This window comes from Prunus avium, chromosome 8, assembly GCF_965620075.1.
Source record: "Prunus avium chromosome 8, drPruAviu1.hap1.1, whole genome shotgun sequence".
Taxonomy (NCBI): Eukaryota; Viridiplantae; Streptophyta; class Magnoliopsida; order Rosales; family Rosaceae; genus Prunus; species Prunus avium.
This window is the reverse complement of record NC_142291.1, coordinates 32,695,875-32,722,747: the sequence shown is the minus strand read 5'-3', so window position 1 is coordinate 32,722,747 and position 26,873 is coordinate 32,695,875. Positions and strand designations below refer to the sequence as shown.

Genomic DNA, 26,873 nt, shown 5'->3' with positions numbered 1-26,873 from the left:
CTCTCATATCTACAGGGAGCAAAACAGAGCAGCTGATCACCTTGCTAACTTGGGGTACGAGTTACCCTTGGGCCTTCATATCTATGAGTCTGCTCCTGTCTCCCTCTCAAGCTTGTTGCTGGATGATGATCTAGGAAGAGCCCAAAGTAGGGCTGTGCCTTGTTAGCTTTTTTCTTTTCTGGCTTCGGCCTGCCTTGTAACCAAAAAAAAAAAAAAAAACTGCAATGCAGTGTGTGTAAAACTACAGTGCAGTGTGCGCAAAACTGCACCAAACAGAAACTAACTCCAACAAAATTGTAAGGCAACAAAAAGTCAAAAGCCATGATCAAGTACTAGAACTAAGTCAAAAGAACATATAGCTTCGAAAACAGACAGACTTCTTCCTAAAATCCAATCATCATTGGGGCTTAATCAATTCAACTTAAACAATCAGAAACTGTAAATTAATCCAATCATCATTAATGTTTATTTTATGCTGAGACGGGGCGATCGTAAATTAATATGAATTGTTGTTACCATTTTGGGAAACTCATCAGGAGGTTTCACTTCAATACCAAAAAAAAAAAGCCTTAATCAAAAGAAAATTCATAAGAAAAATACACACACCATTGTAATAGGCGTGCAACTGTTTTCTTTTTGTACAGAAGCACCCATTGAATTAAGCCAACATTATTACATATGACGTTTTTTCTTGGTAAATTACACATGACTCTTTATTATTATTATTATTATCAATATATTTATGTCTAAAATAACTACAAACTGAAAGAACGTAAATTTTTGTTTTCTAGTAAGGAAAATTGTAAATAATTTTTATTTTATTTTGACAAAGCGATATTTTAAATTATTTTAATATACAAGTACGAGCTTCGAACTCAAGCGTAAGAGGACATGCACAATGTATTGGCCAACTAATCTGTCTAATGTCCTTATAATTTATCAACATTTCCTTATAAGAAATAGGATTTACCCTTTACATTTATAGTAAGCAGAAATTAAAATAAAAAATAAAAAAAGAAAGAAAAAAAGGGTTGAGTTGGCAATGAATGAGCATGATCAAGCGCACCAAAACCAAAAACTAACAAGAAAATTACACAGCCGCAATAGCCAAGGCCAAAGCCAAAAACCGAGGCTTTGCCTTTTGCTTTGCTTGCGTTAATTCTAAGCCTAAAATCCTACAGAGCTCGCTACTCTACTCTGCTCTGCAACTATTTGCGCAACGTCTATATTTATTGTCGTAATTTTTCTCATCGTCTCCGGTCCGGGCCCGAGAGCTTCGATGCCTTGAAGATCTGATTGGATACGGAGAGAGAGAGAGAGAGGCGTTGGGTGTTTAGGGTTTGGGGAGCCTCAGCGAGATGGCGGTCTCGGGGCAGTCCATCAGGTTCTGCGGTCCCGCCTCTGCCGGACCCGGCGGAGGCAGTTTCGACGCGCTCAATCGCGTCCTTGCTGACCTCTGCACCCGAGGCAACCCCAAGGTCAGTCACATATGAGGAATTTTAATGGTTCTCTGTATTTTCTGTTTGGTTCTCGGTAAAATGAAATTTTTTTCTCTCTTTCTCGGTTCTGTTACTTCCTGACTAGACAGTGGAAGTAAAATCAAAATGGCAAGGGCGAATTTCTGGTTTTCAATTAATGGAGGACTAATATGTTTAGTGGATAAAGCAAGTTGTGAATTTTATGATTTTAAGTAAATTTGAGAACTCTTTCTCACTATACTTTGGATAGCTTCTCAGATAATCACTACACTTGCTTTAACTGAAGTAAGGCTAGTAGTCTCGAGGGCTCTATTGTTTTGAAGGTTACCTTCAAATTTTTTAATTTATCCTTGTGCCATACAAGAAGACTTAAAGCTGCTTAAACTCTATAATTCTGTTCTATGCAGGAGGGGGCTTCATTAGCTTTGAAGAAGCATCTGGAAGAAGAAGCCCGTGACCTCAGTGGAGAAGCATTTTCCCGTTTCATGGATCAGTTGTATGATCGGATTTCATCTCTTCTGGAGAGCAGTGATGTTGCGGAGAACTTAGGAGCTCTAAGAGCTATTGATGAGTTGATAGATGTGGCATTTGGAGAGAATTCCTCAAAGGTTTCAAAGTTTGCTAATTACATACGTACTGTGTTTGAGGTAAAGCGTGATCCAGATATTTTGGTCCTAGCTAGTAGAGTTCTGGGCCATCTAGCCAGAGCAGGGGGAGCGATGACTGCAGATGAAGTGGAACGCCAGGTTTGTTGCCTTTTTCTTTTTACTCTCCTTTAACATAACGTAATCTGATTTGAAGCGGTTTGTGAAGCATCTGATAAGCCTTGGTCTCTTAGATAAAAATTGCTCTGGGGTGGTTGCGCGGGGATAGAGTCGAGTATCGACGTTTTGCTGCTGTCTTGATCTTGAAAGTAAGTGCAACAATATTGCTTTTGTACTCCTTTTGCACATCAGGAAACTTGCCATATCATCTGATGGAGCTTCTCTTCTTAAAAAATTTAAAAAGAATATCCTCTCATGGAACTTTTGCTTTTTGCTTCCTTAGCAATTTTCAATACAGTAAATATTTCCGTAACGCTATGTTTTGTTATTATAGGAAATGGCAGAAAATGCTTCAACAGTGTTCAATGTTCATGTACCTGAATTTGTTGATGCTATTTGGGTTGCTTTGAGGGATCCGATGTTGCCTATTCGAGAGCGAGCTGTGGAAGCTCTGCGTGCTTGCCTTGGTGTTATTGAGAAACGTGAGACACGCTGGCGTGTGCAATGGTATTATCGTATGTTTGAGGCCACTCAGGATGGGTTGGGTAAAAATGCTTCTGTTCACAGCATACATGGTTCTTTACTTGCAGTTGGAGAGCTTTTGAGGTTGGTAGAGTTCATAGAGATGATAATTTGTTTGGGTGTGTAAATATGATTGCCATTCACTATAAGTATCATTCTCTCTCATCACAGTCATTTACACAAATATTTGTGATTGATTCTTGCTTGCTCGAATAAAGTTTTTGCATGTATTTTATGCGACCTTGTAGTAGTGACTGTATTCCATTAGGTGAAGCACATATGGTGATAATGGTAGACTAGGGAAACCCAAATGGGTACACGTGGTAGCAATGTTGGAGCAAGTAAAATTATTTAAAATTCATGTGATTTAGTGAGACTGGAAGCGCTGGTGCCTATCTGAAAATGTACATGTGCTATGCTACTTTGTGCTATCTTGTTATTTAACCTAGTCATCATTTGCTCCTCCTTCAGCTATCAAATGTGTCCCTTGGTTTAAAAAAGGTTCATTTCATCTGGGCAGGAATACAGGTGAATTTATGATGTCAAGGTACAGAGAAGTTGCAGAAATTGTCCTTAGATATCTTGAGCACCGCGATAGGCTGGTTCGCCTGAGCATAACTTCGTTGCTACCTCGAATTGCTCATTTTCTGCGTGATCGATTTGTCACAAACTACTTAACGGTTTGTCAACTGTCCTTTATTATGAAATTGTAACTGGCTGGCAGAATGTTCAGGTTGAACTCTGTTTCACTTATCTTTTTTGTTTATCACCCAGGATATGTAATGTAGTGCTATTTCTCGCAGATATGTATGAATCATATTCTTGCTGTTTTGCGAATACCAGCTGAGCGCTCCAGTGGTTTTGTTGCCCTTGGGGAGATGGCTGGTGCTTTGGACGGGGAACTTGTCCACTATTTGCCGACAATTACGTCTCACTTACGTGATGCGGTATGTCAACTTGACTGACCTTGGTCCTCAACTTATTTATTTATCACCTTACTGTCCTCACGTTATTTATTTGTCTCTGCTGTGTTATTTATTTTGCCTGTAGGTTATGGGTTATAATTGTGATGGTGGACATATCTCTGACTGTCATTTTATCATTTGTTCTACAGATTGCTCCACGTAGAGGTAGACCCTCGCTTGAGGCTTTGGCTTGTGTTGGAAACATTGCAAAAGCAATGGGGCCTGCCATGGAACCTCATGTTTGTGGTCTTTTGGATGTTATGTTCTCTGCTGGCCTTTCCCCTACGCTTGTTGAGGCCCTTGAGCAGATTACTACCAGGTACACTGGGTTGTTCAAGAGCTTCTCCTTGCACAAATTTGGTGATTAGTCATCCAAGTGAACTGACATGCACAATTTTGTTATTTCAGTATTCCATCTTTGCTGCCTACCATCCAAGATCGGTTGCTTGACTGCATTTCAGTGGTTCTTTCAAAATCCCATCATCCTCAGGGAAGGTCAGCTGTTGGCATGGGTAGAGGAAATTTAATGAATATGCCTCAGCAAGTCTCGGACCTCAGTGGTTCAGCCCTCGTGCAGCTTGCTTTGCAGACTCTAGCTCGTTTTAATTTCAAGGTTTGTGTGCATACCAATGTCCATTGTGAATCCTAGTTGCATCTTTAATCTCACACATAAGTTAATATATGGTCTAGGGCCATGACCTTCTTGAGTTTGCGAGAGAATCAGTTGTTGTATATTTGGATGATGACGATGGAGCCGTCCGAAAAGATGCTGCCCTCTGTTGTTGCAGATTAGTTGCAAATTCCTTTTCTGGTGTGCAATATGCTTCGGGTAGGTCCAATCGAGGAAAGCGACGACGTCTTGTTGAGGAGGTATGGTTTTGAACATAATAAATTATGCTACATATTCCACACTGTGGATTCTTTTGAGTTGTTTGTAGGCTGTAAAACCAATTTTGTGCTTCTTGTTATGTTCAGCAGTATGTTTCCTCATATTTGTCTAATTTCTCTTCTATTTTCAAATTATTGATGAGAAAGATCATGAAAACCTTAGGCCTTGGCCTTTTTTTTCCAATAAATGCCTACCTTTCGATTATACACCTCCAGTCCACATATGCTGATACGAATCATATGAAAACTTTTAAAACATACCCATTCATCAAAGTTTGGGGACCTTCCTTTGTTTCCATCTTTGCAGATTGGAAGGCAACTGTTTTATTGGAGGAACTGGTTATAATGCAATCTCTTGTATTTGATTATATTTTAGATTTGGTTCTAGTGGACATATTGTTCTCAGTAGTATGTGATTGTACCTTTTTCCAAATAAATGTAAAATAACTATATTTCAGATAGAAAATTGTATTGAAGATATGCATTAGGTTTTAAACTCTTAGATAGCTCTTTTTACAAGTTATAATTTGTCAAATATCTTTAAGGTAATTTATCATGTTAAGTCACAAAATCTCATTCAATAATCATCTTAAATATTTTTCCACCTTATTAGTATATGCTTGTTAGCTGGAAATTGGCCTTTTTGCAGATTGTGGAAAAGCTTCTCATCGAAGCTGTTGCAGATGCTGATGTTATTGTTCGCCATTCAATCTTTTCCTCTCTGCATGGGAATAGAGGTTTTGATGATTTTTTGGCGCAGGCTGATAGTCTGAGCGCAGTTTTTGCTGCTTTAAATGATGAGGTGTGTTTTTCACTCTAGATAAATTGTTCATGATTATTGTGCTATATTGGATATGTAAGCTTTGCTGTTTATGCAGGTGATATTAGATATATATATTTTTTTCTGTTTGCTTTATCTACCATATTAATGTGCAAAGTTATGTATGGTCTTTGTTGGAATGTAGATTGTTAAATTTATTTAAATATTTGTTGTAACAAATTTCAGTTTGTGAAAATTATTTGTTCCTTTGTGTAATATTGAAGGTTTATGGGGTTGTAAAAATACTATGATATTGTTACAGGATTTTGATGTTCGAGAGTTTGCAATTTCTGTGGCTGGGAGGTTGTCAGAAAAAAATCCTGCTTATGTCCTTCCAGCACTTCGACGCCATCTCATACAGTTGCTGACTTACCTGGGGCAGAGGTGATGTGAAAGGACTATGAATTATGGTTACTTACAGTTTCTTTTTCTTTTTCTTTTTTCTTTTTCTTTTTGGTAAGAGGTTACTTACAGTTGCATAAATTAATACTGGAATGGAAAGTGTCATATATTGACTTCTCTTGCTATGTCAGCAGTGCAGATACCAAATGCCGGGAAGAAAGTGCGAAGTTACTCGGTTGTTTAATACGGAATTGTGAACGGCTAATACTTCCATATATTGCTCCAATACACAAGGTGTAATAGGTCATTCAGGGCATGTTTTGTTTATTTTAGTCCTGTCAATTTGTGTTCTTTCCCCTTATCTCATAGTGAAGGTCTGATTTTGCAGGCACTCGTAGCAAGACTTATTGATGGCACCGGTGTCAATGCAAATAATGGCATTATTAGTGGAGTTCTTGTAACTGTTGGGGATCTTGCTAGAGTGGTGGGTATATTTGGCTTTAGTCCATCATGGTGCTATTTATTTATATGGAACGAAGGAACTCTTTTTGGTGGTGGATTTGAGGTGTCTGATGCATAGTTTGTGAAGGACATGAGATCATATTAGGTTCTCTCTCTTTGGTTTTTTATTCTTTGTGGGATAAGACACTGACAACTTTATTAAATATGAGAAATAAAGCATGGAAGAGACAAACAAGGTGTCTATCTGTGCCAAAAAAAAAAGAGGGTAAATTTCCACAAAATAAGTTCTTCTGAACCAGCATATGTTTTTTTATTGCAAAATGTTATTCAAAACTTGACACAAGGCAGTTAGTTTTGTTTACCTCTCTCCAATATTGTCTGTGTATCTTGTTACTCTGGAGTATTAGTGGCAAATGAAATCTCTGCTTTGGAAATCTTTGTTGCATATGTTTAGACTTTCTTGCCTACGATCTTTTCTTGGGGCTGGGAAGTTCTTCACAATTTTTTTTCTACTGGCGGATCACTTATGGAGTCACATTCGTTCTATTAGGGGCTCATTTTATTCTTTAAGGTCTCCAAAAGTTGCTGATATATGCTTTTGTCGCTTATGTATGGTTGGACTCCCATTATGTTGTAAAATCTTTTGGTGCTGTACTAATCTGAATGTTGTATTCTTTTTTGTTTGTTTGGTTTTTTTAAAAATCTAGGGTGGTTTTGCAATGCGAAGATACATTCCGGAGCTTATGCCTTTGATTGTTGAAGCTTTATTGGATGGAGCAGCTGTCACAAAACGGGAAGTGGCAGTTGCCACTCTTGGTCAAGTTGTACAGAGCACTGGGTATGTACTGTGTGTAGGTTCTTTTAATTTTTTTCTTTCTTTCAGTTTTTATTGTGAGTTAGAAACAACTTCAAGATGCTTGTGCTTGGTAAACTTATTTGATGAGCACATCATTGTCAAATTTGTCATTCATGTTAAACTTGGGTTCTTTTTTGCATTTTTCTTGTTAATAAAGTAAAAGAGAAATTAATATAGGGTAGGTGTATAACTGATTAAAATGTTGTTGATCAGAATGTTGAGTTATTATTAATCCAAGAAGCCACAACTAATAGAAATTGGATGATGGATGTCTCGTTCTTCGTATTTCTAATATTGTTCAAGTTTTATATATAAAACCTTCTGAAGAGAGAGAGAGAGAGAGAGAGAGAGAGAGAGAGAGAGAGAGAGAGAGAGAGAGAGAGAGAGAGAGAGAGAGAGAACTGTTAAGAAGGGGCCAATATGTGGGCCTCTTCCTACCACTGAAGGGGCCAATATGTGGTATTCGAGTTAGTATACAATGTTATTGCAAACCTCGCCTCCCCCGTTCTTAAGTTCGGAGCTTTCTATGTCAGGGATCTAAACAAAAGATCTCATGGCTACCAAAGCTTTTATGGCAAGTAACTGCTAATCTCAAATATTAAGCTGTTAGAACCCAGCCAATAATGGTTAAATATTGTAGTACTTCCCTTCATGCCTCGGTCTTGCCCTTGAGGTCTGAGCCAACAATATTTAATTATTCTATTAGGTCTTGCATGTTCTAGTGAGCTGGGAAGACTCTGGTTTGAGAAGTTTGACAGGTAGACTAAAATAGCGCAAGCGTTGAAACTCTAGTTCCTGAAATTGCTTTATGTATAGCCTTTCCACTTATTCATGTATCTGTATTCCATGTTGTAAAGTGTCTGGAAAATTTATTCTTTGATTTTGACAGGTATGTAATAACTCCATACAATGAGTATCCACTGTTACTTGGCTTACTCTTGAAGTTGCTGAATGGTGAATTAGCATGGTCTACAAGACGTGAAGTACTAAAGGTATACCTATTAACCAGATTGCATGGTTATTAGTCGTAACCAACTTTTTATGTTAAAAACTGCTCTTGGGCTTCTCCAGGTTCTTGGAATTATGGGTGCTTTAGACCCTCATGTGCATAAACGAAATCAGCAAAGTTTGCCCGGGCCACATGGAGATGTTACACGTAATGCAAGTGAATCTGGTCAACACATTCAATCTGTGGATGAATTGCCTATGGACTTGTGGCCATCATTTGCAACATCTGAAGATTATTATTCCACGGTAGCACATCAACCTGCTAAATGACCTTTGTTGTTGAATTATATTATGTCTATAAATATATATAAAAATGCATGATGCTCCTCATTGCTGCTGATTGCGTTAGCATTGACTTCACAATCAATGGGCTGTGCTGATCTACGACTTTTTCCATGCCTACAATTGAAAATCTACGCACATATTATGTACATGAATATGATAAATGACTTTTGTCATATTTGCTTGTTGCATATGTTATGACTACAGGTTGCAATCAATTCTCTCATGCGTATACTTAGGGACCCTTCACTTGCTACTTACCACCTAAAGGTGGTCGGATCCCTTATGTTTATATTCAAGGTATTTAGCATAAAGGAATTTAATTTCTGTTTATTTGATATACTCTTCTTATAAGAGTGTTATTTACTATTATTATTAATTCATGTAGTTTTTCTTGACGTCTAACATTGTCTTTTTTTCATTGTGAGGTTAGTCAATGGGTCTTGGTTGTGTTCCATACTTACCAAAGGTTGGTATATAATTGTTTCAATTGTGATTGGATTTTTTTTTATGGTACACACACATGCATACGTGTACTAACAGATATGTGTGTGAACTGTGTACATCCGCTTTCTTGTTAAACCTTAAATTTCATAATTGGGAACTATTTGATATGTTGCCTTCCATTTTTGTACGAAACATAAGCTAAGTTTATTCATGTTTCAGTAAGTCCATTTCTATTTATTTTTGAAAGAAACAAATTCATTATCAATATTCTTCAACTGTCCATTTTCATCTTGAATTTTGTTTAGCTCATTGACGGTTTATAAACTGGTGTATTTGCTGTTTTTGTGTGTGGTGTTTCTGGCTTTAAGTTGTGCGTTTTTACTCTGCTTCCCTGTAGGTTTTGCCTGATCTCTTCCATATAGTCCGTACATGTGATGATGCTTTAAAGGATTTTATAACATGGAAGCTTGGAATTCTAGTATCTATTGTGCGTCAGGTATATTACGATGTCGTGACACTTTCTAAGTTTTCACACATGTAATGATTGTGGAGGATTTCTTGATGATCATATGTGGGTTTGATGTGCTGTGCAGCACGTCCGGAAGTATCTGCAGGAGTTACTCATTCTAATTTCAGAACTATGGTCAACCTTCAGTTTTCCGGCTGCAGGCCGTCCTCAACTTGGCTATCCAGTAAGCTTGCCCTTTTCTCTTTGGTTCCAATTACTCATCATGAGATTGATCTTTAGTGCTTGAATGTACCAGTGTGATTATTTTCTATTCTTCTGTAATCTTTTTCAGGTTCTGCATCTAGTGGAGCAGCTTTGCTTAGCTCTTAATGATGAATTCCGAACATACCTTCCTGCTATTCTTCCATGTTGTATTCAAGTTCTAAGTGATGCAGAACGGTATAATGATTATACTTATGTTCTTGACATCCTCCGTACCCTTGAAGTGTTTGGTGGTTAGTACTCTTCATTTTTCATTATCATGAATATTGATATTTAAATTAGCTTAGCAAATAGTCTCAACTATTGATATTAGAAATTCACGTCTGATGAAAAAATACCTGTCAAGCTGAAGACTGAATTAGTTTATTAACAATGAGAAAGTAAATATGACAGTCAAATTCTTCAAGTCAATTTTAGTTTATTTAAGGAGATTGGCCATGTGAATATGCAATCTATTGAAGAGTAGTTGCAGTACAAATCGTAAAGGGGAAAGGAGGAATTGCATTTTGTGAATTACATGTAAAATACAGGCAAGATATATAATTTGATATCTTCTTTTTAACACTTACAGAGTAGAATATCTGTATTTGAGAATCCTGCTTGGAAAATTTTCTTTCTTGCAAGATAGAACCCAAAATAATGAGAAAATGTATATATGATGGTTAGCTTTGTTCTTGTAGCCTTTTCTATTGGATTGCTTGTTATCTTTTGAGATTTAGAAGTAAAAGGTTTTGGGCTTTCTGCTCAAAAGGCACCAAGGCTGGCTGTATGGGTCTTTTAAGTTCCAAAAGAACAAAATGGTTTCCTCTGTTAGAGCTCAAAAAGCATTGTATGCGACTAGTTTGGAGTATATATATGCCAACCTGTAAAGACTCATTTCAGCTTCAAAATGTAGGAACATTGGATGAACATATGCATCTGCTTCTTCCTGCACTCATTCGCTTGTTTAAAGTGGATGCTTCAGTGGATATAAGACGTGCTGCTATCAAAACTTTGACAAAATTGATCCCTCGTGTGCAGGTTGTCATCACACCCCGTGTTCCTTTCTTAAGTAAAAAAAACATAATTCAGTGCTATCTTGAATCTTGATTGTGATGTGTTATTTTCTTTTTCAGGTTACTGGTCACATATCTTCTCTTGTGCATCACTTGAAGCTAGTCTTAGATGGGTCTGTTTCCTCTTTCCTTGGCTTTGAATAGTATATGTTATTTCACATTTGCATCACCTTGTCCATCATGCTTAGCTATATGATTTGATCTCCTTGTGCAAATGTTGGTCTTTCTCGACCTCGATAAAAAATTGTCTTCGGCGGGTAACTAAGTTGCTTAAACACACCCTCTTTTCTATTTTATTTGACTATTTTAGTTTTAGACAAACTTTCTAGAAATATTCAAACTTTTCTGTCAATGGTTTTTCAGCAGTTTGTAACTACTACATTATATCTTTTTCTTTTTTGGCTACAATTGCATATTTATTGGTTGGTTTAGAACAATTAATGACAGCTTGCTTCCATCCGGTTCTAATTTTTGTAATTTCTTTTCATTTTTATTATTACTGTTTCAGACATAATTTATATCATAATGATGGATGGTTAACGTTAGGACTTCAACTTTAATTTCTCTCTAGTTTAGAGATCATAGTGACTGTGATTCCATTTTTGTATTGCCCGAAAATTTTGAGGATGTGCTTTTGATGTGTGCTGTTAATAGATCAGTGATGATCACTCTAACTTGGTTATGCTCTAGATTTTAATTTTTTTTTTCATGTTTTCCTTTTCCTTTTTTTTAATGCTGTTCTATTAACATGTGGATAAGTATGCTTGAGTTGCTGTTTCTTTTTTTGGTGTATCTCCTGAATATTTCTGAGGTTGTGTCATGGTTACAGATTATCAATAGTTTGAGAATTTTTTTATTTGGTTTGATGTTAGAACTTTCAGCTGGGGAATGATCTGGCGTCTTAAATACTCTGTGGTATTTTATGAGATGTGTCTCTTGATTTTTAGTTACATATCTAACACTCTCAATTGTTTGAACTTTTGTACTACAGGAAGAATGACGAGCTCCGGAAAGATGCTGTTGATGCGCTTTGTTGTCTAGCTCATGCCCTTGGGGAGGACTTTACCATTTTTATCCCATCAATACACAAACTTCTGTTGAAACATCGCTTACGGGTCTTCCTCATCCCCTACCTTTATTTCCAAATGTTTTTCATTAAAAATAAATTGTTTGTGGTTTCTTTCTTCTGAAGATATTAAGTAAACAAGGTTATTTCATATCAGCATAAAGAATTCGAGGAAATCGAAGGTCGTTTGCAGCGACGAGAACCGCTAATTTTGGGGAGCACAGCTGCTCAAAGATTAAGTCGGCGACTTCCAGTGGAGGTTATCACTGACCGTTTGAGTGATTTGGAGATTGACCCTTATGATGATGGGTCTGATGTGCAGAAACAACTCCGAAGCCATCAGGTATCTCTCCTGTGATTACACGTTCTGTAATTTTCATGCTATTATGTTTGTCAGCAGTCCAAATGTGTTGGAAGACCAAGTGCCCTGGAAAAAGTCTAGGTAATGACTGGGTTACTTTGATGTAAGATTGTATTTGGACATTTGAACATGTCTAAGGCAGTGTCTTTTTGGGGCTAGCAGTTTCTGGGGAATTTAGATGTAAATGTAATGATATTAGGAATAAAATGTCAAGCAGATCAGATATTGCATAGCCACTTCTAATCTAGTGACAACTGTTTTGCAAGTATAGAGGTTGGTGTCAAACACAGCACATATTATATAGTTATTACTATAGGACCTTTTTCTTAAACTCTTGTTTATCTAATGTGGTTGTTAAACATGGCAATTTTTCTTTCTATTTGCTATTAGAATTTGCTAGGGTTACGCTATATTGGTTTTGTTTTCTTTTTCATGTTATAACATAATCCCTATTATTTTATTTTCTATTCTATGTCAGCCTAGTGGTTCCTGTTTCTTTATGCTGCTTACGTGTGTGTTAAAAATGCATAGATCTGGCTATATCCAATCGGCTTTGCCTTCCCATCTCTTTTTATGATAATATTGTTATTATTTTATTTTAGCTGTAAGTTGATTATTTGACTTTTACAAGTTACATACAGGTTAATGATAGTCGGTTACGCAATGCTGGAGAGGCTTCTCAACGCAGTACCAAAGAAGATTGGGCAGAATGGATGAGACATTTTAGTATTGAGCTTCTCAAGGAGTCTCCTTCTCCTGCCCTACGAACTTGTGCAAGGCTTGCTCAGTTGCAGGTATTGCATATAATACTAATGTGTACATTCTTTCCTTTGGAGTTTGGGTTCTGATCTCCTGCATTTTGCAGCCATTTGTTGGGCGCGAGTTATTTGCAGCGGGTTTTGTTAGCTGTTGGGCACAGCTAAATGAGACTAGTCAGAAACAGTTAGTTCGGAGTTTGGAGATGGCATTTTCATCTCCTAATATTCCTCCTGAAATTTTGGCAACACTTCTTAATTTGGTATGTCTTTTGAGCATATGGATTACTCCTAAAATAGATGTAACATAAGAAGCTGCAAATGAAATTATTCTTGTTATTTGAGCATCTCTGCCTGCTGAACTATATTGCTATGGTACATTGTACATCTGAGCTGTTCATATGGTTTGATGCTTGTTGAAATTTATTATCTAAAGTACACAACTTTAGGTTCTATATGGAAACTTGGAGAAGAAAAGAAAGGAAACTATGTTGTACTGCTTCAAATTTCTTTGGCATGAGATAGCAACTTACTTTCTAATGTCTGACTTTGTTGATTTTGTTTGATTAATTGATTCTGAAGGCAGAGTTCATGGAACATGATGAGAAACCTCTTCCTATAGACATTCGCCTGCTTGGTGCTCTTGCGGAAAAGGTAAAATTATTTATTTTCTTTACTTCTTTGCTAATTTTTTGGTTGGGGGGGGGGAGGGTTGGGTTTGGTTTGGGTGGAGATGGTGGTGTTGAATTTTGCAATCTGTCTTACATGTTTCATGTATGTTTACTTTATCTATACATGTCAGTGTCGTGCGTTTGCGAAGGCCTTGCATTACAAAGAAATGGAATTTGAAGGAGCACGCTCCAAGAAGATGGATGCCAACCCTGTTGCTGTAGTTGAAGCACTTATACATATAAACAACCAGTTACACCAGCATGAGGTTTCCTGTAAAAGAAATTTTTTTAAACCGCTTCATTCACTACTATATTATGAGGTTTGATATCCCTTTGAACATGTATTGCCCGACCATTTTATTAATAAATTTGTGTTTCTCAGGCTGCAGTTGGAATATTGACCCATGCCCAACAACATTTGGATGTTCAACTAAAAGAGTCATGGTAATTTTGAGTAGTATATACTCCAATAATTTTCATGCCCTTGAAATATTTCATTTTCTTGCTATGGTTTCTTTGATGATGTGAATTTCAAGAGCCTTTTTTCACTTAAAAAAAAAAATTCTATTTTTGGGTGTACTTTTGGATTTAATTTTATAATTGGTTTGTGCTCCTCCATGCCCTTTACTCAATTTTCATTATTTAATTAAAGAAAGTAACTTCAATTTCAACTTATTTTTATAAAGACATTGGAAAAGAATATCACTCATATCATACCTTGTTCACTGCATCTTTGTACTATTTTCTAAGTCAATGAATACAAGTTTTCCTTACCAAAAAAAAAAAAAAAGGAAAAAGAAAAAGAAAAGAAAAAAGAGAATATCACTCATATCATGTTGTACTTGTTTAGGTATGAGAAGTTGCAACGATGGGATGATGCTCTCAAGGCCTACACTGCAAAAGCCTCCCAAGCATCGAGTCCACATCTTGTTTTGGATGCCACTTTAGGTCCATGTTGCTTATTTTATTATTGTTGTTGCTTTAGATGTTAATGTGCAATTAAATTTGTTTAATTTACTGTTACTACATTGTGATGTTAAATTTTTTGTAATCTGGGATCATTTTTTGCTTGTACTAGTTTCTGAATATGCTTTGTATCGGTTGCTTCTGTAGGTCGGATGCGATGCCTTGCTGCTTTGGCACGATGGGAGGAGCTTAACAACCTGTTCAAGGAATACTGGACCCCAGCTGAGCCGGCTGCTCGATTGGAAATGGCACCAATGGTTGGTTTGTGATTAAACAGGGCACCTTGATGTCCTGCTTGCTTCCGTAATAATATTTATGCATTTGATTGTACCAGGCTGCAAAAGCTGCTTGGAACATGGGGGAGTGGGATCAAATGGCAGAATATGTGTCTCGGTTAGATGATGGTGATGAAACCAAACTTAGGGGTTTGGGGAACACTGCTGCTAGTGGTGATGGAAGCAGTAATGGCACATTCTTTAGAGCTGTTTTGTTAGTTCGAAGAGGAAAGGTATAAAGCATTTTGGTCCTATTGTACTTTTGATAATTTAATATAATAATTCTACTCATATGATTCTTTTTAATGAAACAAGGTTTTATATTACCTTTTTAAGATCATGAAATATCCATGTTACTCTTTTGTGTAATATTCTTTCAACCTAACATAATGGGAAGAACAAGTTGTGAATTGTACTTCAAGAATCAACCTGACAAGACATAAGGACACCAAAATCATTTGACAGAAATGCGTTTTGTTAGTAAATAGTCAATACATTTTATCTTAATAAATGCGAAAATCTCTAGTATAAACGTATATTCTATTTGCTGGTTAAAAAAGGCCACTCTTTTTAAATGAAACAGAATCTATCTCGTCGCCTATTGTATGATGATTTCAATTCGTCATTTAGCATTTGACATACAAGGTTTGTTATACAGTCAAGTCCGTTTATATTATTCTATATTATATATATATTACTTACAGAAAAGAGAACAGTTACGAAGTTTTCGTTGTAGCTAAAGGATATCATAAGTATTGTGTAAACTAATATAGGGTGCCTCAACATTTTTGCGAAAGTTCTTTGTTTCTTATTGTATATGACCTGTTTCATTTTGTTCTCTATTGTTTTCGGATACAGTATGATGAAGCACGGGAGTATGTTGAGAGAGCTAGGAAATGCTTGGCAACAGAACTTGCTGCTTTGGTGAGTCTACATTTTTTATCTTTATAAATTTTTGCATTCGTCTATAAGCTTCCTAGTCTATGAGCCCACGTGATCGAGTTTCACATGCTGATGTTGAAGCATTCTGTTGGAATTTGAAAGTAAGGACTGTATTGATGTTGAAGCAATATATGGACTACAGCATAAGAGTGATATGGTGTATCGCGAGGTTATGTTTCTCTGAAAGGTTGAAAGAAATACTAAGAAATTTCTCAATCGATTGTGAAAATCTTATGGTTTGAAACACTTGGTCACAACAAGCTGTACAGTCCTTTTTCGGAAGAGTTATGTTGTTACTAATATGGGGTCTTAGTTATTTTCATTAACTTGGCAGCCTAGTATGTTGTTTTTACAATAGAATTCAACATTTAATAGTTTCTCTTATTAGATTTTTTATTATTGGCATTCTTTATTGTTTAGGTTTTGGAGAGCTATGAACGTGCATATAGCAATATGGTCCGTGTTCAGCAGCTATCAGAACTTGAGGAGGTTTGCTCTTTTGTTTTTTGTTTTTTTTTGGGGTGGGAGGGGGAGGCATGAGGGTCAATTGAGTGTTTTTTTTTTGCCCTCTTCCTTTATATTTGTACTATGAATCATAATATAAAGATCTCTGATCAGGTCATTGATTATTGCACACTTCCTCCGGGGAACACTGTTGCTGAGGGACGACGAGCCCTTATTCGCAATATGTGGAATGAGCGGATACAAGGTGCAAAACGTAATGTTGAGGTAAACATGCTTTATAAATTATACATTATAGGCTTATAGCTAGTTTCTGTATAACTGTCAAAATAAATAAAAGGCTCAATGGGACTTTTGCAAACATTTGGATACATAAACTTTCTTCTTGTAACCTTTTCGATTGAGCTATCATCATTACTGATCACTTGCTTCATATTGTAAGTAATCAAGTTTACTTCTCGGGAGATATAGATTTTGATGTCAATGTCAACCTGCCGACCCTTAATCTTGTGTTTCTATGTGGTTCGATATGTCCATATTATAGTATATATAATCTTAATACCTATAGATACTGGAAAATAATTGTGTGATTGCTGTTGCTCCATAAGAACCTAAGAGACCTAGCCTGTTCCATTCAGTTCCATTTGGTGCCTCCATATCATCAGGTTGGGTTATCAGGAGAAGAGGGTCTATGGCATAGCTCTATTCTATGCACAGTTATTTCCCCCCTTCTTGCCTCTTGATGGGTCACATTATGTGGGCTATGTTGTGAAAACGTTTAAGAATGGGAAAAAAAAAAACTCAAGAAACGCAAGAAATAAGCCAGAAGATAAAGAACACCAAGAATTAGCGTGGTTCGGCTATGCCTTTGTCCATGGGGCAGCAACAATGAATTTCCACTAGATCAATAATGTACAACAAAATATCATATCAAGCCTCTAGGTTCAAGACTTGATGAACAACTAGAAAGAAAAAGAAAACGAGGTACTATTCTTATCAAGTCTCCTTATATAGCCACGATAGTGAGCTTCATCAATTAGGAAATCTAATCCTAATTGGAATTTGATTACCAAGTACTTGAAAACTTCTTCAATTGGTAATAGGATTCGTATCCTTCAAATTATTAGTCCTAATAAGCTTAGGAAATTTGTCATGGGCTGGACAACCCAGCAGACTACACCTTAAACACTAGGTCTTGTTTACTATACCAAAGTCCTCAAAGATTCAAAATCTGGAGTAAAATCTTGCTTAGGAGCATTGTGAATTAACCCCAGTTCAAGAACTTATGCATGCAAATACACATATTCATGGTTGGTTTACTGAATTGGATCATGCTTGAATATGCAGGTATGGCAAGCTCTTTTAGCAGTTAGGGCACTTGTTCTACCTCCTACAGAAGATGTTGACACTTGGCTTAAGTTTGCTTCCCTTTGTCGGAAAAGTGGTCGAATTAGTCAGGCTAGATCTACTTTAGTCAAACTCTTACAGGTTGGTGGTGCATAAGTATCAAAAGATATTAGCATTGCATGTATTCTCATCTTGTCTGTTTACTTAAGATTGTTTTAATTGTGTTCAGTATGATCCTGAATCATCTCATGAAAGCGTGCGGTACCATGGGCCTCCACAAGTGATGCTTGCATATTTGGAATACCAATGGTCACTTGGAGAGGACCTTAAGCGCAAGGAAGCATTTGCAAGGCTGCAGGTAGAAAATATTTCCCTTTTTTTAAAAGCACCAATGAGCAAGTACTTCTGCTTCAACTACTTATGAACTATGTACTTTGCAAATCTCTTACTGTGAATATTGCTTGGCTATGACAATATTGTTTAGAATTTGGCAATAGAGCTTTCAAGTGCACCCAGTATGCAACCAGATACTCCAACTGGCTTGATGAGCTGTAGTAGTCCAAGTGTTCCACTTCTTGCCCGTGTGTATCTCAGACTTGGATCCTGGAAATGGACTCTTTCTCCTGGATTGGATGATGATTCTATACAAGGTATTTGTTGCTTATTTTGTTCCTGGTCTGCAGATGTTATCGATCTTCTGTTGATTGTTTTTCATTTTGTATAGAAATCCTTGCTGCCTTCCGCAATGCAACTCAATATGCCAATAAATGGGCAAGGGCATGGCACACATGGGCGCTGTTCAATACAGCAGTGATGTCTCTTTATACTGTAAGAGGTTATGCAAGTGTTGCTTCACAGTTCGTTGTTTCGGCAGTCACTGGATATTTTCACTCAATAGCATGTTCGGCCAATACTAAAGGTGTTGATGATAGTTTACAGGTAAATGGTATTCCTTTACTGAGCCTGACTTGCAACATGAATGTCATTCTGGTCTTACCTGTTCAGCCTGAGCCAGATTTGTGTATTTGGCATATTATGTTCGGTTTGTCTTTGTACTGCATTTGAAGAGCCGAGCTTTTTCATTTGATTTTTATCATTTAAATTTCTCTATTATATAAAATCACTTGCTTTGTTTGAACTTTAGTAATTTTCAAGACCTTTTTGGTTTCTATGTCTTGCAATGGCTCTACAAATTTAGGTTCTTGAATGTGAGTTGCAGTGTGTTTGATATCATATAAGAAAGTCATCCATGCTTCCATTTTAATATCTGCTGAAGTTATTTAAGTGTGAACCTACGTACTTAAAGTAGTTGTTATTTATAAAGATAAAAATATATGTATGATTATGTATCTTATTATGACCAGATAAAAGCACAAAATGAAATTTATTATTCACATTTCAGTATAGTGAAATTGGTCGGCACACTGCTCTTAGGAAGCAGTGTATTTCCTGTATATCATTTATCATGTAATTTCAAGATATTGCTGATGATCTCTGTGGAAACTGTTATGTGGTTCAGGATATTCTTCGTCTTCTTACATTGTGGTTCAACCATGGAGCTACTGCAGAAGTCCAAATGGCACTACAGACAGGGTTTGCACATGTTAATATTAACACATGGCTGGTGGTTTTGCCTCAAATAATTGCCAGGATACATTCTAATAACCGTGCTGTGAGGGAATTGATACAGTCACTTTTGGTGCGAATTGGACAAAGTCATCCACAGGTATGTTTTTATGGTCTATTACTTGTATTGTATGAATATCAAGATTGTGAATTTGGTTTGTTAAATTGTTATTGCTAGACGTTGATGGACTGGTGGAATTTGGTTACCTTTTTATTTATTATGAAGTTTCATTCGTTTTTGTTGTATTTGTGAGTTTTACACTAGTATTTTCAGTTGAACTAGGATGTGCTCCAAAAAAAGACCAATACTTGTGTATCTCCACAATGGTTTGTTATGTGCAAAAGGGCGGGATAGAGTTGTCGTCATTTTTTGACGCTGTCCCTTCACAACAAATGGTTATTCATTTGTTTGGAGTGGTATGGGTTTGCCTCAAAATGTCTATTTGTTGATGTTGTAAAATCATTGTGTATTAGGGCCACCAAAATGGTGATTGCCCTTTGGCTGTGTGCAGTATTGACTTCTATGTGGATAAGGTTGGATAGGAATGATAAGGTGGAGGAAGTGGGTTTACTTTATGTAGAATTAGACTTTTAGCTTCTCTCTGGGAGTGTTTTTCAATGTGTATTAGGGATAATTCTTTTAGGTGGTTTATCTTGATATGGAGGAGATTCAAATTGAGTAAAATTTTTTTGGTTAGATGATTGTAAGTCTGATGTTGATGAACTTCTTGTCCATCCTTGTAAATTTTCTCTTTGATTAATAAATGTTTCTTTTTCTTATTAAATGAATAGAGCACAAGCATGTGTTTCTTCTGATTTCTATCCTTTGTTTCCTTATCTCTCTACATACTTTTTTGTAATTATGCAATTCTTGGTTGGCGTTCCCCTTTCAATCTGAGTAGACCACTTTAACCATGTGGAGTGAAAACGAATCACCTTTCTTTGGATAGGACTTCATCTAGTGTTCAAGTTCCTTTTACATGTTTTGTAGCACATATGAATGCCAATAATTTAGCTAAGTGAGACTTTCATATGTACTATAGTAACTCAATTCCTTTCACAGGCTCTTATGTACCCTCTCCTTGTAGCATGTAAATCAATAAGTAATTTACGCAGAGCTGCAGCTCAAGAAGTGGTTGACAAAGTTCGGCAGCATAGTGGTGTGCTTGTGGATCAGGTGGAATAATAGTTAAATTCAATTTCCATCAATTTGTTCAGTTCTTTCCCCTTGTTTGACAATAGAAAACCTCTCTTACAAGACACATTACTTTTGGCTACAGGCACAACTTGTGTCAAAGGAACTAATCAGGGTGGCAATACTTTGGCATGAAATGTGGCATGAGGCTCTGGAAGAAGCTAGTCGCTTGTATTTTGGTGAACATAACATTGAGGGAATGCTAAAAGTATTGGAGCCATTACATGAAATGCTTGAGGAAGGGGCTATGAACAACAATACCACTATAAAAGAGAGAGCATTCATTGAGGTTGTTTCATTGCTTGTGTTGTCCTTGATTTTAAAATCATTACTGCATGCTGGAATTTTTGCATTGTTTCTGGGTTTTATTTCGTAATTAATTCTTTAGTATCTTGTGTCAGTCAACCTGAATTTTCCAACATCTTGAATAGTTATCTGTGAAATTAGAGATCAAATCAGAGCATGAAAATCTTCCAAAATTACACTGTTGTTTCACTTTTTGACCCTTCAAGCCTTGGTTGGAGCTCCATGCTTCAGTTTTTCTATTGTTGAATATATTACCTTGGTATGATCTCAGGCCTATCGTCATGAATTGCTGGAGGCCTATGAGTGTTGCATGAAATATAAGAGAACTGGGAAAGATGCTGAGCTTACTCAGGTATGAAAGTTTTCTATAGCAGAATTTTTTGTTTCTTTACTTTCTGGCTTGAAGTTCGAACTCTGAGAGGTCATAAATGGTCAATCTGTCACTACGTTTTTGTGGGTTGGATCCTTGTCTGGAAAACTATGAAAGGATCCTTGCCAATTCATGGTTTTCCTTTACTCTCTTGTTATTCCATCCTTGGAGTGGAGGAAATGTATTTGTGAGCCTACTTTTTCTAACAATTTACATGTTACTCCATTTTCATGATCCTACTGCATTTAAATTTCATATTCTTGGGCGAGTATATCTTGTGATTAGGCCATAAATTACATGAGTTGTCAACATGAAGCAGTTCTACCATCCGTTGCATTTGTACATTGTAGCATCAGTTGTATTTGTGTGTATTCCTTATAAGTTATATATTCGTCAACCAACTAGGGTTTAGTTTAGGGGAAGATATGACATGATGATGTGACGTGGTATTCATCTCTTAGTTTACCACTTCCTGTAAAAATTGAAAGAAAATCTAGCTCAAATTTAAAGTTTGTCTTTTAAACTCGAGTTTATTTAGTTTGCAAGAAGTCAATAGTTGTGCATATGAACTTTAACTGTTTGATGAACTTTTAAAAAATATAAAAAAAGACCTTGTTAAGTTTTGGAAGGAAAAAAAAAACAGAGATACCTTCCAATAGTAATTTCAAAAAGTCCTAGTAGTATTCTGAAAAATAAATTATAAGGGGACATCTAGTTATTATCTTCCCATAAAATATTGTTCAGGAGCTTAACAAATGGGCCTGCACATGTCACAGTTCTCTGTACACTTACATGGGATATTATAGAACTTTCTATGCCCCAGCTCTTGCCTCATCTTGTCCTTTGCGTTTTTAAGTTCCTTGTGATAAACTTTCTTCATCAGTTTTCAGCTGTATGACTATAAGCTTCATGGATTTATATGCATTTTAACTGCTTCTTTGTCCAGATGTATGTATTGTGCCATGAAAGCTTTATTTTAGTTTTGTCATAGCCCTGGATGCTAATTATTCAAATATGCCTTGAGCAGGCTTGGGATCTTTATTATCATGTATTTAGACGAATAGATAAGCAGCTGCAGAGTCTTACTACTCTGGATTTGGAGGTGAGGAGATCTTTTGCTTCTTTCATGTTTTACTTCTTGCATTGTCATTATATGTGCGCTGACATTTTTCTTTACATATGGTCGCTAGTCTGTCTCACCAGAGTTGTTGGAATGTCGTAATTTGGAGCTCGCTGTTCCTGGGACATATCGTGCTGGTAAGCACACATTTTCCAATAATCTAATGAATGTATTTGTATTCAACTTGAGTTAATAAATAGTTGAATTTTATATTGCAGAATCTCCAGTTGTAACAATTGCATCATTTGCTCGCCAGCTTGTTGTCATAACATCCAAACAGCGACCAAGGAAATTAACGATTCATGGGAATGATGGTGAGGATTATGCTTTCTTGCTGAAGGGACATGAAGATTTACGCCAAGATGAACGTGTCATGCAGGTACTCTCTTCTTTCTACCTAAGAAATTGTTAAAAAAATGACCACTGAGGTTCCAAATCATGTATTTCTTTTATCTGTATAGACACTTTTTCTCCTCACATGTTAATGAATTACAAAACCTGACATGTTCAATTTTGTTAGCTATTTGGTTTGGTGAATACACTACTGGAGAATTCTAGAAATACTGCAGAAAAAGATCTCTCCATTCAACGATATGATGTCATTCCCTTGTCTCCAAACAGTGGTCTAATTGGTTGGGTCCCAAACTGTGACACCCTTCACCAACTCATTAGGGAGTACAGGGATGCCAGAAAGGTTAGTTGATGTCCTCTGGAAGCTTTATTCTTCTCTAGTGTAAGCATAGAGGCTCACATATATGGATATGGACACCATTTTTTTGTAAGCTGATTTGCAAGGATAAGTTTTACCCATGGATTTAACGTGGTATAAATGCTTCATGGTTTCAGATCACTCTGAATCAAGAACACAAGTATATGCTAAGCTTTGCTCCGGATTATGATCATTTGCCACTCATAGCTAAAGTGGAAGTATTTGAGTATGCCCTGCAAAATACAGAGGGAAACGACCTTGCAAGGGTATGGTTCTTACCAAATGCATATTCTTCTATGTATCCATTGGTTTGCCTGCTTTGACCTGTTATCAAGGTGTCTAGAACTTCTTTTGATAGGTTCTTTGGCTGAAAAGTCGTACTTCTGAGGTATGGCTGGAGAGGAGGACAAACTATACCAGAAGTTTAGCAGTCATGAGTATGGTATGCGTTTTCCTATGCCCTCATTTTGAAAAAAGTTAAGACCACATTGTAGGGTCTCCCCCACAATGTGGTCTAATAATGCGAACCATTCTTTAGGTTTCCTTTCAAAAATCATCCCTGCAAAAAGTCAACAAAATCTAGAACCATTTAGTAATGTAGTTGAATAAATAGACGAAGACAATGTTTTCGATAGACATAGAAATGATCAAGATGATAACCAAACGACCAAACTATTCCAATTTGGCTTTTTTGTTTTTGGATGATCTTTAAATGAAAAGCGAAACACATGCGTTCACACACACACACACACACACACACACACACACACACACACACACACACTCTCTCTCTCTCTCTCTCTCTCTCTCTCTCTCTCTCTAGTGAAATACTCAATTGATCTTGGCATATGGTTCAGAACTGTAATGTGGGAACTAAACACCTCACTTACTAATTTTTTCTCCCATAAAAATATCTACGTGAAATTAAAGACTATTTCATTTTGTATCAGGTTGGTTACCTTCTTGGATTAGGTGATCGCCACCCAAGCAATCTTATGCTGCACCGCTATAGGTAAGTAATGATTGGTCATTTTGTTGGAAGCAGGTCGACTTATCATTAGTTGACTTTGGAGCATCTCATATTCTATTGTTTGCAGCGGGAAGATCTTGCACATCGATTTTGGGGACTGCTTTGAGGCCTCTATGAACCGGGAGAAGTTCCCTGAGAAGGTACATACTACATTGCAATGTGCCTCTTGCTATATCTTTAAAATACCGTTTCCGGACATATTCACTACATATATATATGCTTGTATTTTCAGGTGCCCTTTCGGTTGACTAGAATGCTTGTGAAAGCAATGGAGGTCAGTGGTATAGAGGGCAACTTCCGTTCAACTTGTGAAAATGTGATGCAAGTTCTGCGAACAAATAAAGAGTGTGTTATGGCTATGATGGAGGTATGGATTATTTTGTTTTGTTTTGTTCAGTAAGCTATGTTGAGGCATATTAAACAGTATCAAGTCCACTATGGACACTAATGGGACATTTTCAGAAAAATACTTGAGAGTTGAATTAATCAAGAGTTGTACAAACACCATCTTTTACCTACATACAGAAGTAATCTATTGATGCAGTTCTACTGAATCGAACAGTAAATTCTTTCTCATGTAAATCCTCTAATAAGGAGGCTAATTCTTAGTTTTTCCTGTTTTTAGGCCTTTGTTCATGATCCTCTCATCAATTGGCGTCTCTTCAACTTCAATGAAGTTCCACAAATGTCAATGCTTGGAAATAGCCATGTTCCTCCTGTTGTGGATGCTGAAGAACCTTCTCAAAATAGAGAGCTTCCCCAACCACAACGAGGTGCTCGTGAAAGGGAACTCCTTCAGGTATAGGAGAAGTTCAGCATGGGATACTTCCAGACGATGCTGTTGGTTATACTCACATTTTATATGGTTTTTCATGTAGGCTGTTAATCAACTGGGTGATGCTAATGAGGTCTTGAATGAGCGTGCGGTGGTTGTCATGGCTCGGATGAGTAATAAACTTACTGGCCGTGATTTTTCTGCCTGTTCCTCTGTAGCATCCAGCTCTATTCAACATGTAGTTGACCATAGTACACTGATTTCTGGAGATAGTCGAGAAGTTGATCATGGTTTATCTTATAAGCTGCAAGTTCAGAAGTTGATTATCCAAGCAAGATCTCATGAAAATTTGTGCCAAAATTATGTCGGGTAAGATGTTGCTATTTTTCCTCTCATGCCCATATGAAGTTTGTTTTCACATGGTTTAGAATACATAAATTTTGAGGAGTAATTTAAATTGATGAAAACCCATCTATGTGGACGTCCTAATTGATGAACTTTTTAGTTTGCCCCTTCGTTGGTCTAACCACGGCCATTATGCTTCTTTCAGGTGGTGTCCTTTTTGGTAAGCGCATCAGTCGACTGTACATAACTTGTATATGTATATATACTTTGTACATATTCGTGAGCCACAGCTAGACCTAAGAAGTACGCTTTTTCAGTTATTCTTGTAGAATGTGCACCAACCAATCTTATCTACTTTTGTACAAAGTAGCTGATAGCCATAGGTGAATTAAACCTCTTGTAGTTCTACGAACAGTATTTGTGTAAATAATAACTTTCATTATAACTAGAGAATCTTTTCTATCCAAGTCCCCAAATGTTTTGAAGTGCAAGACTGGTTTTGTTTGATTATCATTGCATCTTTATAAAAGTTAGTCGTGATCTAAGTAAAGCTTTGCTTCACAAGAACGTCACTTTCACATTCATTTGCTTGTTTCATTACCCACAAGGCAATCCTTATTTCAGGACAAAAATAAAAATGTATTTTTTGTCTTATATTTTTTTGGCTTATTTACTGTAGCACCCCCTCACCGTCAAGTCAGTCAAAAACTCTGTTAAAAATGCCGATGTGGTACAAATGGGATCCACAAATTTGATGAATTGGATGCCACGTAGGTGCCATTTATAAAAAAAATAAAAATTAAGATTTTAAAATTTTTAAAAAAAAAACTTAACTCAACTATTAATAATAAACGAAAAATAACAATAAAAATACAAAGTAACAAAAGAAAAAATTAATAGGAAATTAAAAAAAACCAGTAACACTGTCTTCTCCATATCCTTCCACCATGGCCAACAGATCTCCCTCACCCCACCCTCTCTCTCTCTCTCTCTCTCTCTCTCTCTCTGTCCAAATCCGACGAGCCTGAAACTCCAAATTCGCTGACGACTCAACCCAAGTGCCATCCCAGATCTATCACAGACTCAACTCAACTGCAATACCAGATCCAACCCTTAAGGAACAAGGCCACGCCACCATCTTCATCATTAAGCTTTTTGGCCCCCGCAACCCACCATCTTCACCTTTCCTTTCCTATTTTTTTTTTGGCAGTGGGTATGGCTTGTTATGGATGATAGTGATGGGATGGTTGGTTGTTGAAGAGGGAAGGATGATGGGGCATGGCTTGTGGTTGGTTTGGGTGGTTATGGATGATGGTGGGTTGGTTGTTGGTTGCAGAGGGAGGAGGAAGGATGATTGGGGCATCTTTGGGGATGGGGGTAAATCAATGCGTAACCTGGGTAAGGAGGAGGGGATTGGAATTTTTTTTTTTTTTTTTGGTTTGGTTAAAATATTATTATTATTTTGGTCAAGATTTAAAATATTATTATTAATAGACAATCTTTAACAGAAATATTATTATTAATAGACAATCTTTAACAGAAATATTATTTAACAGAAAATCTTTCTTTTTATTTTATTTTACACATGGCACCTACATGGCATCCAATTCAACAAATTTGTGGGTCCCATTTGTGCCACGTCAGCATTTTTAACAGAGTTTTTGACTGACTTGACGGTAGGGGGTTAAGTGGAATACAAAACCACGGTCAAGGGGGTTAAGTGGGCCATTTTAACTTTGGGGGGGTTAAGTGAGATTTGACCGAAGTTTCAGGGGGTGCTACAGTAAATAAGCCTATTTTTTTTTATAAAGAATATTTGTGCAAACTCATACGACAAGGAGCTTACATGATGTGATTACTTCTTAATACTGTCTTAAGAATAATATCAATGTTATAAAAATAATTAGAGTATGAAAAGTATCATTGAATATTA

The 26,873-nt window shown here is 36.7% G+C and overlaps 1 protein-coding gene across 1 annotated transcript; it reads left to right on the top strand.

The window, feature by feature from the left end:
• The first annotated feature begins 1,084 nt into the window (after nucleotides 1-1,084).
• TOR (target of rapamycin) lies at nucleotides 1,085-25,431 on the top strand. Its single transcript, XM_021962424.2, has 56 exons — nucleotides 1,085-1,478; nucleotides 1,886-2,224; nucleotides 2,317-2,391; nucleotides 2,577-2,848; nucleotides 3,285-3,444; nucleotides 3,568-3,711; nucleotides 3,879-4,048; nucleotides 4,138-4,342; nucleotides 4,420-4,599; nucleotides 5,267-5,419; nucleotides 5,700-5,821; nucleotides 5,974-6,073; nucleotides 6,168-6,263; nucleotides 6,949-7,079; nucleotides 7,987-8,089; nucleotides 8,169-8,351; nucleotides 8,595-8,687; nucleotides 8,821-8,856; nucleotides 9,232-9,330; nucleotides 9,428-9,526; nucleotides 9,635-9,797; nucleotides 10,460-10,584; nucleotides 10,680-10,732; nucleotides 11,611-11,734; nucleotides 11,843-12,028; nucleotides 12,688-12,840; nucleotides 12,912-13,064; nucleotides 13,384-13,455; nucleotides 13,604-13,738; nucleotides 13,855-13,916; nucleotides 14,323-14,420; nucleotides 14,586-14,695; nucleotides 14,773-14,946; nucleotides 15,572-15,637; nucleotides 16,076-16,144; nucleotides 16,274-16,384; nucleotides 17,465-17,605; nucleotides 17,694-17,822; nucleotides 17,949-18,114; nucleotides 18,189-18,403; nucleotides 18,984-19,190; nucleotides 20,154-20,267; nucleotides 20,371-20,574; nucleotides 20,863-20,943; nucleotides 21,989-22,063; nucleotides 22,152-22,218; nucleotides 22,300-22,460; nucleotides 22,602-22,775; nucleotides 22,928-23,056; nucleotides 23,149-23,232; nucleotides 23,741-23,802; nucleotides 23,888-23,960; nucleotides 24,053-24,187; nucleotides 24,446-24,619; nucleotides 24,699-24,964; nucleotides 25,146-25,431. The coding sequence occupies exons 1-56, from the start codon at nucleotides 1,359-1,361 to the stop codon at nucleotides 25,162-25,164; spliced, it is 7,410 nt and encodes a 2,469-aa protein (XP_021818116.2). The 5' UTR covers nucleotides 1,085-1,358; the 3' UTR covers nucleotides 25,165-25,431.
• Nucleotides 25,432-26,873: the final 1,442 nt, after the last annotated feature.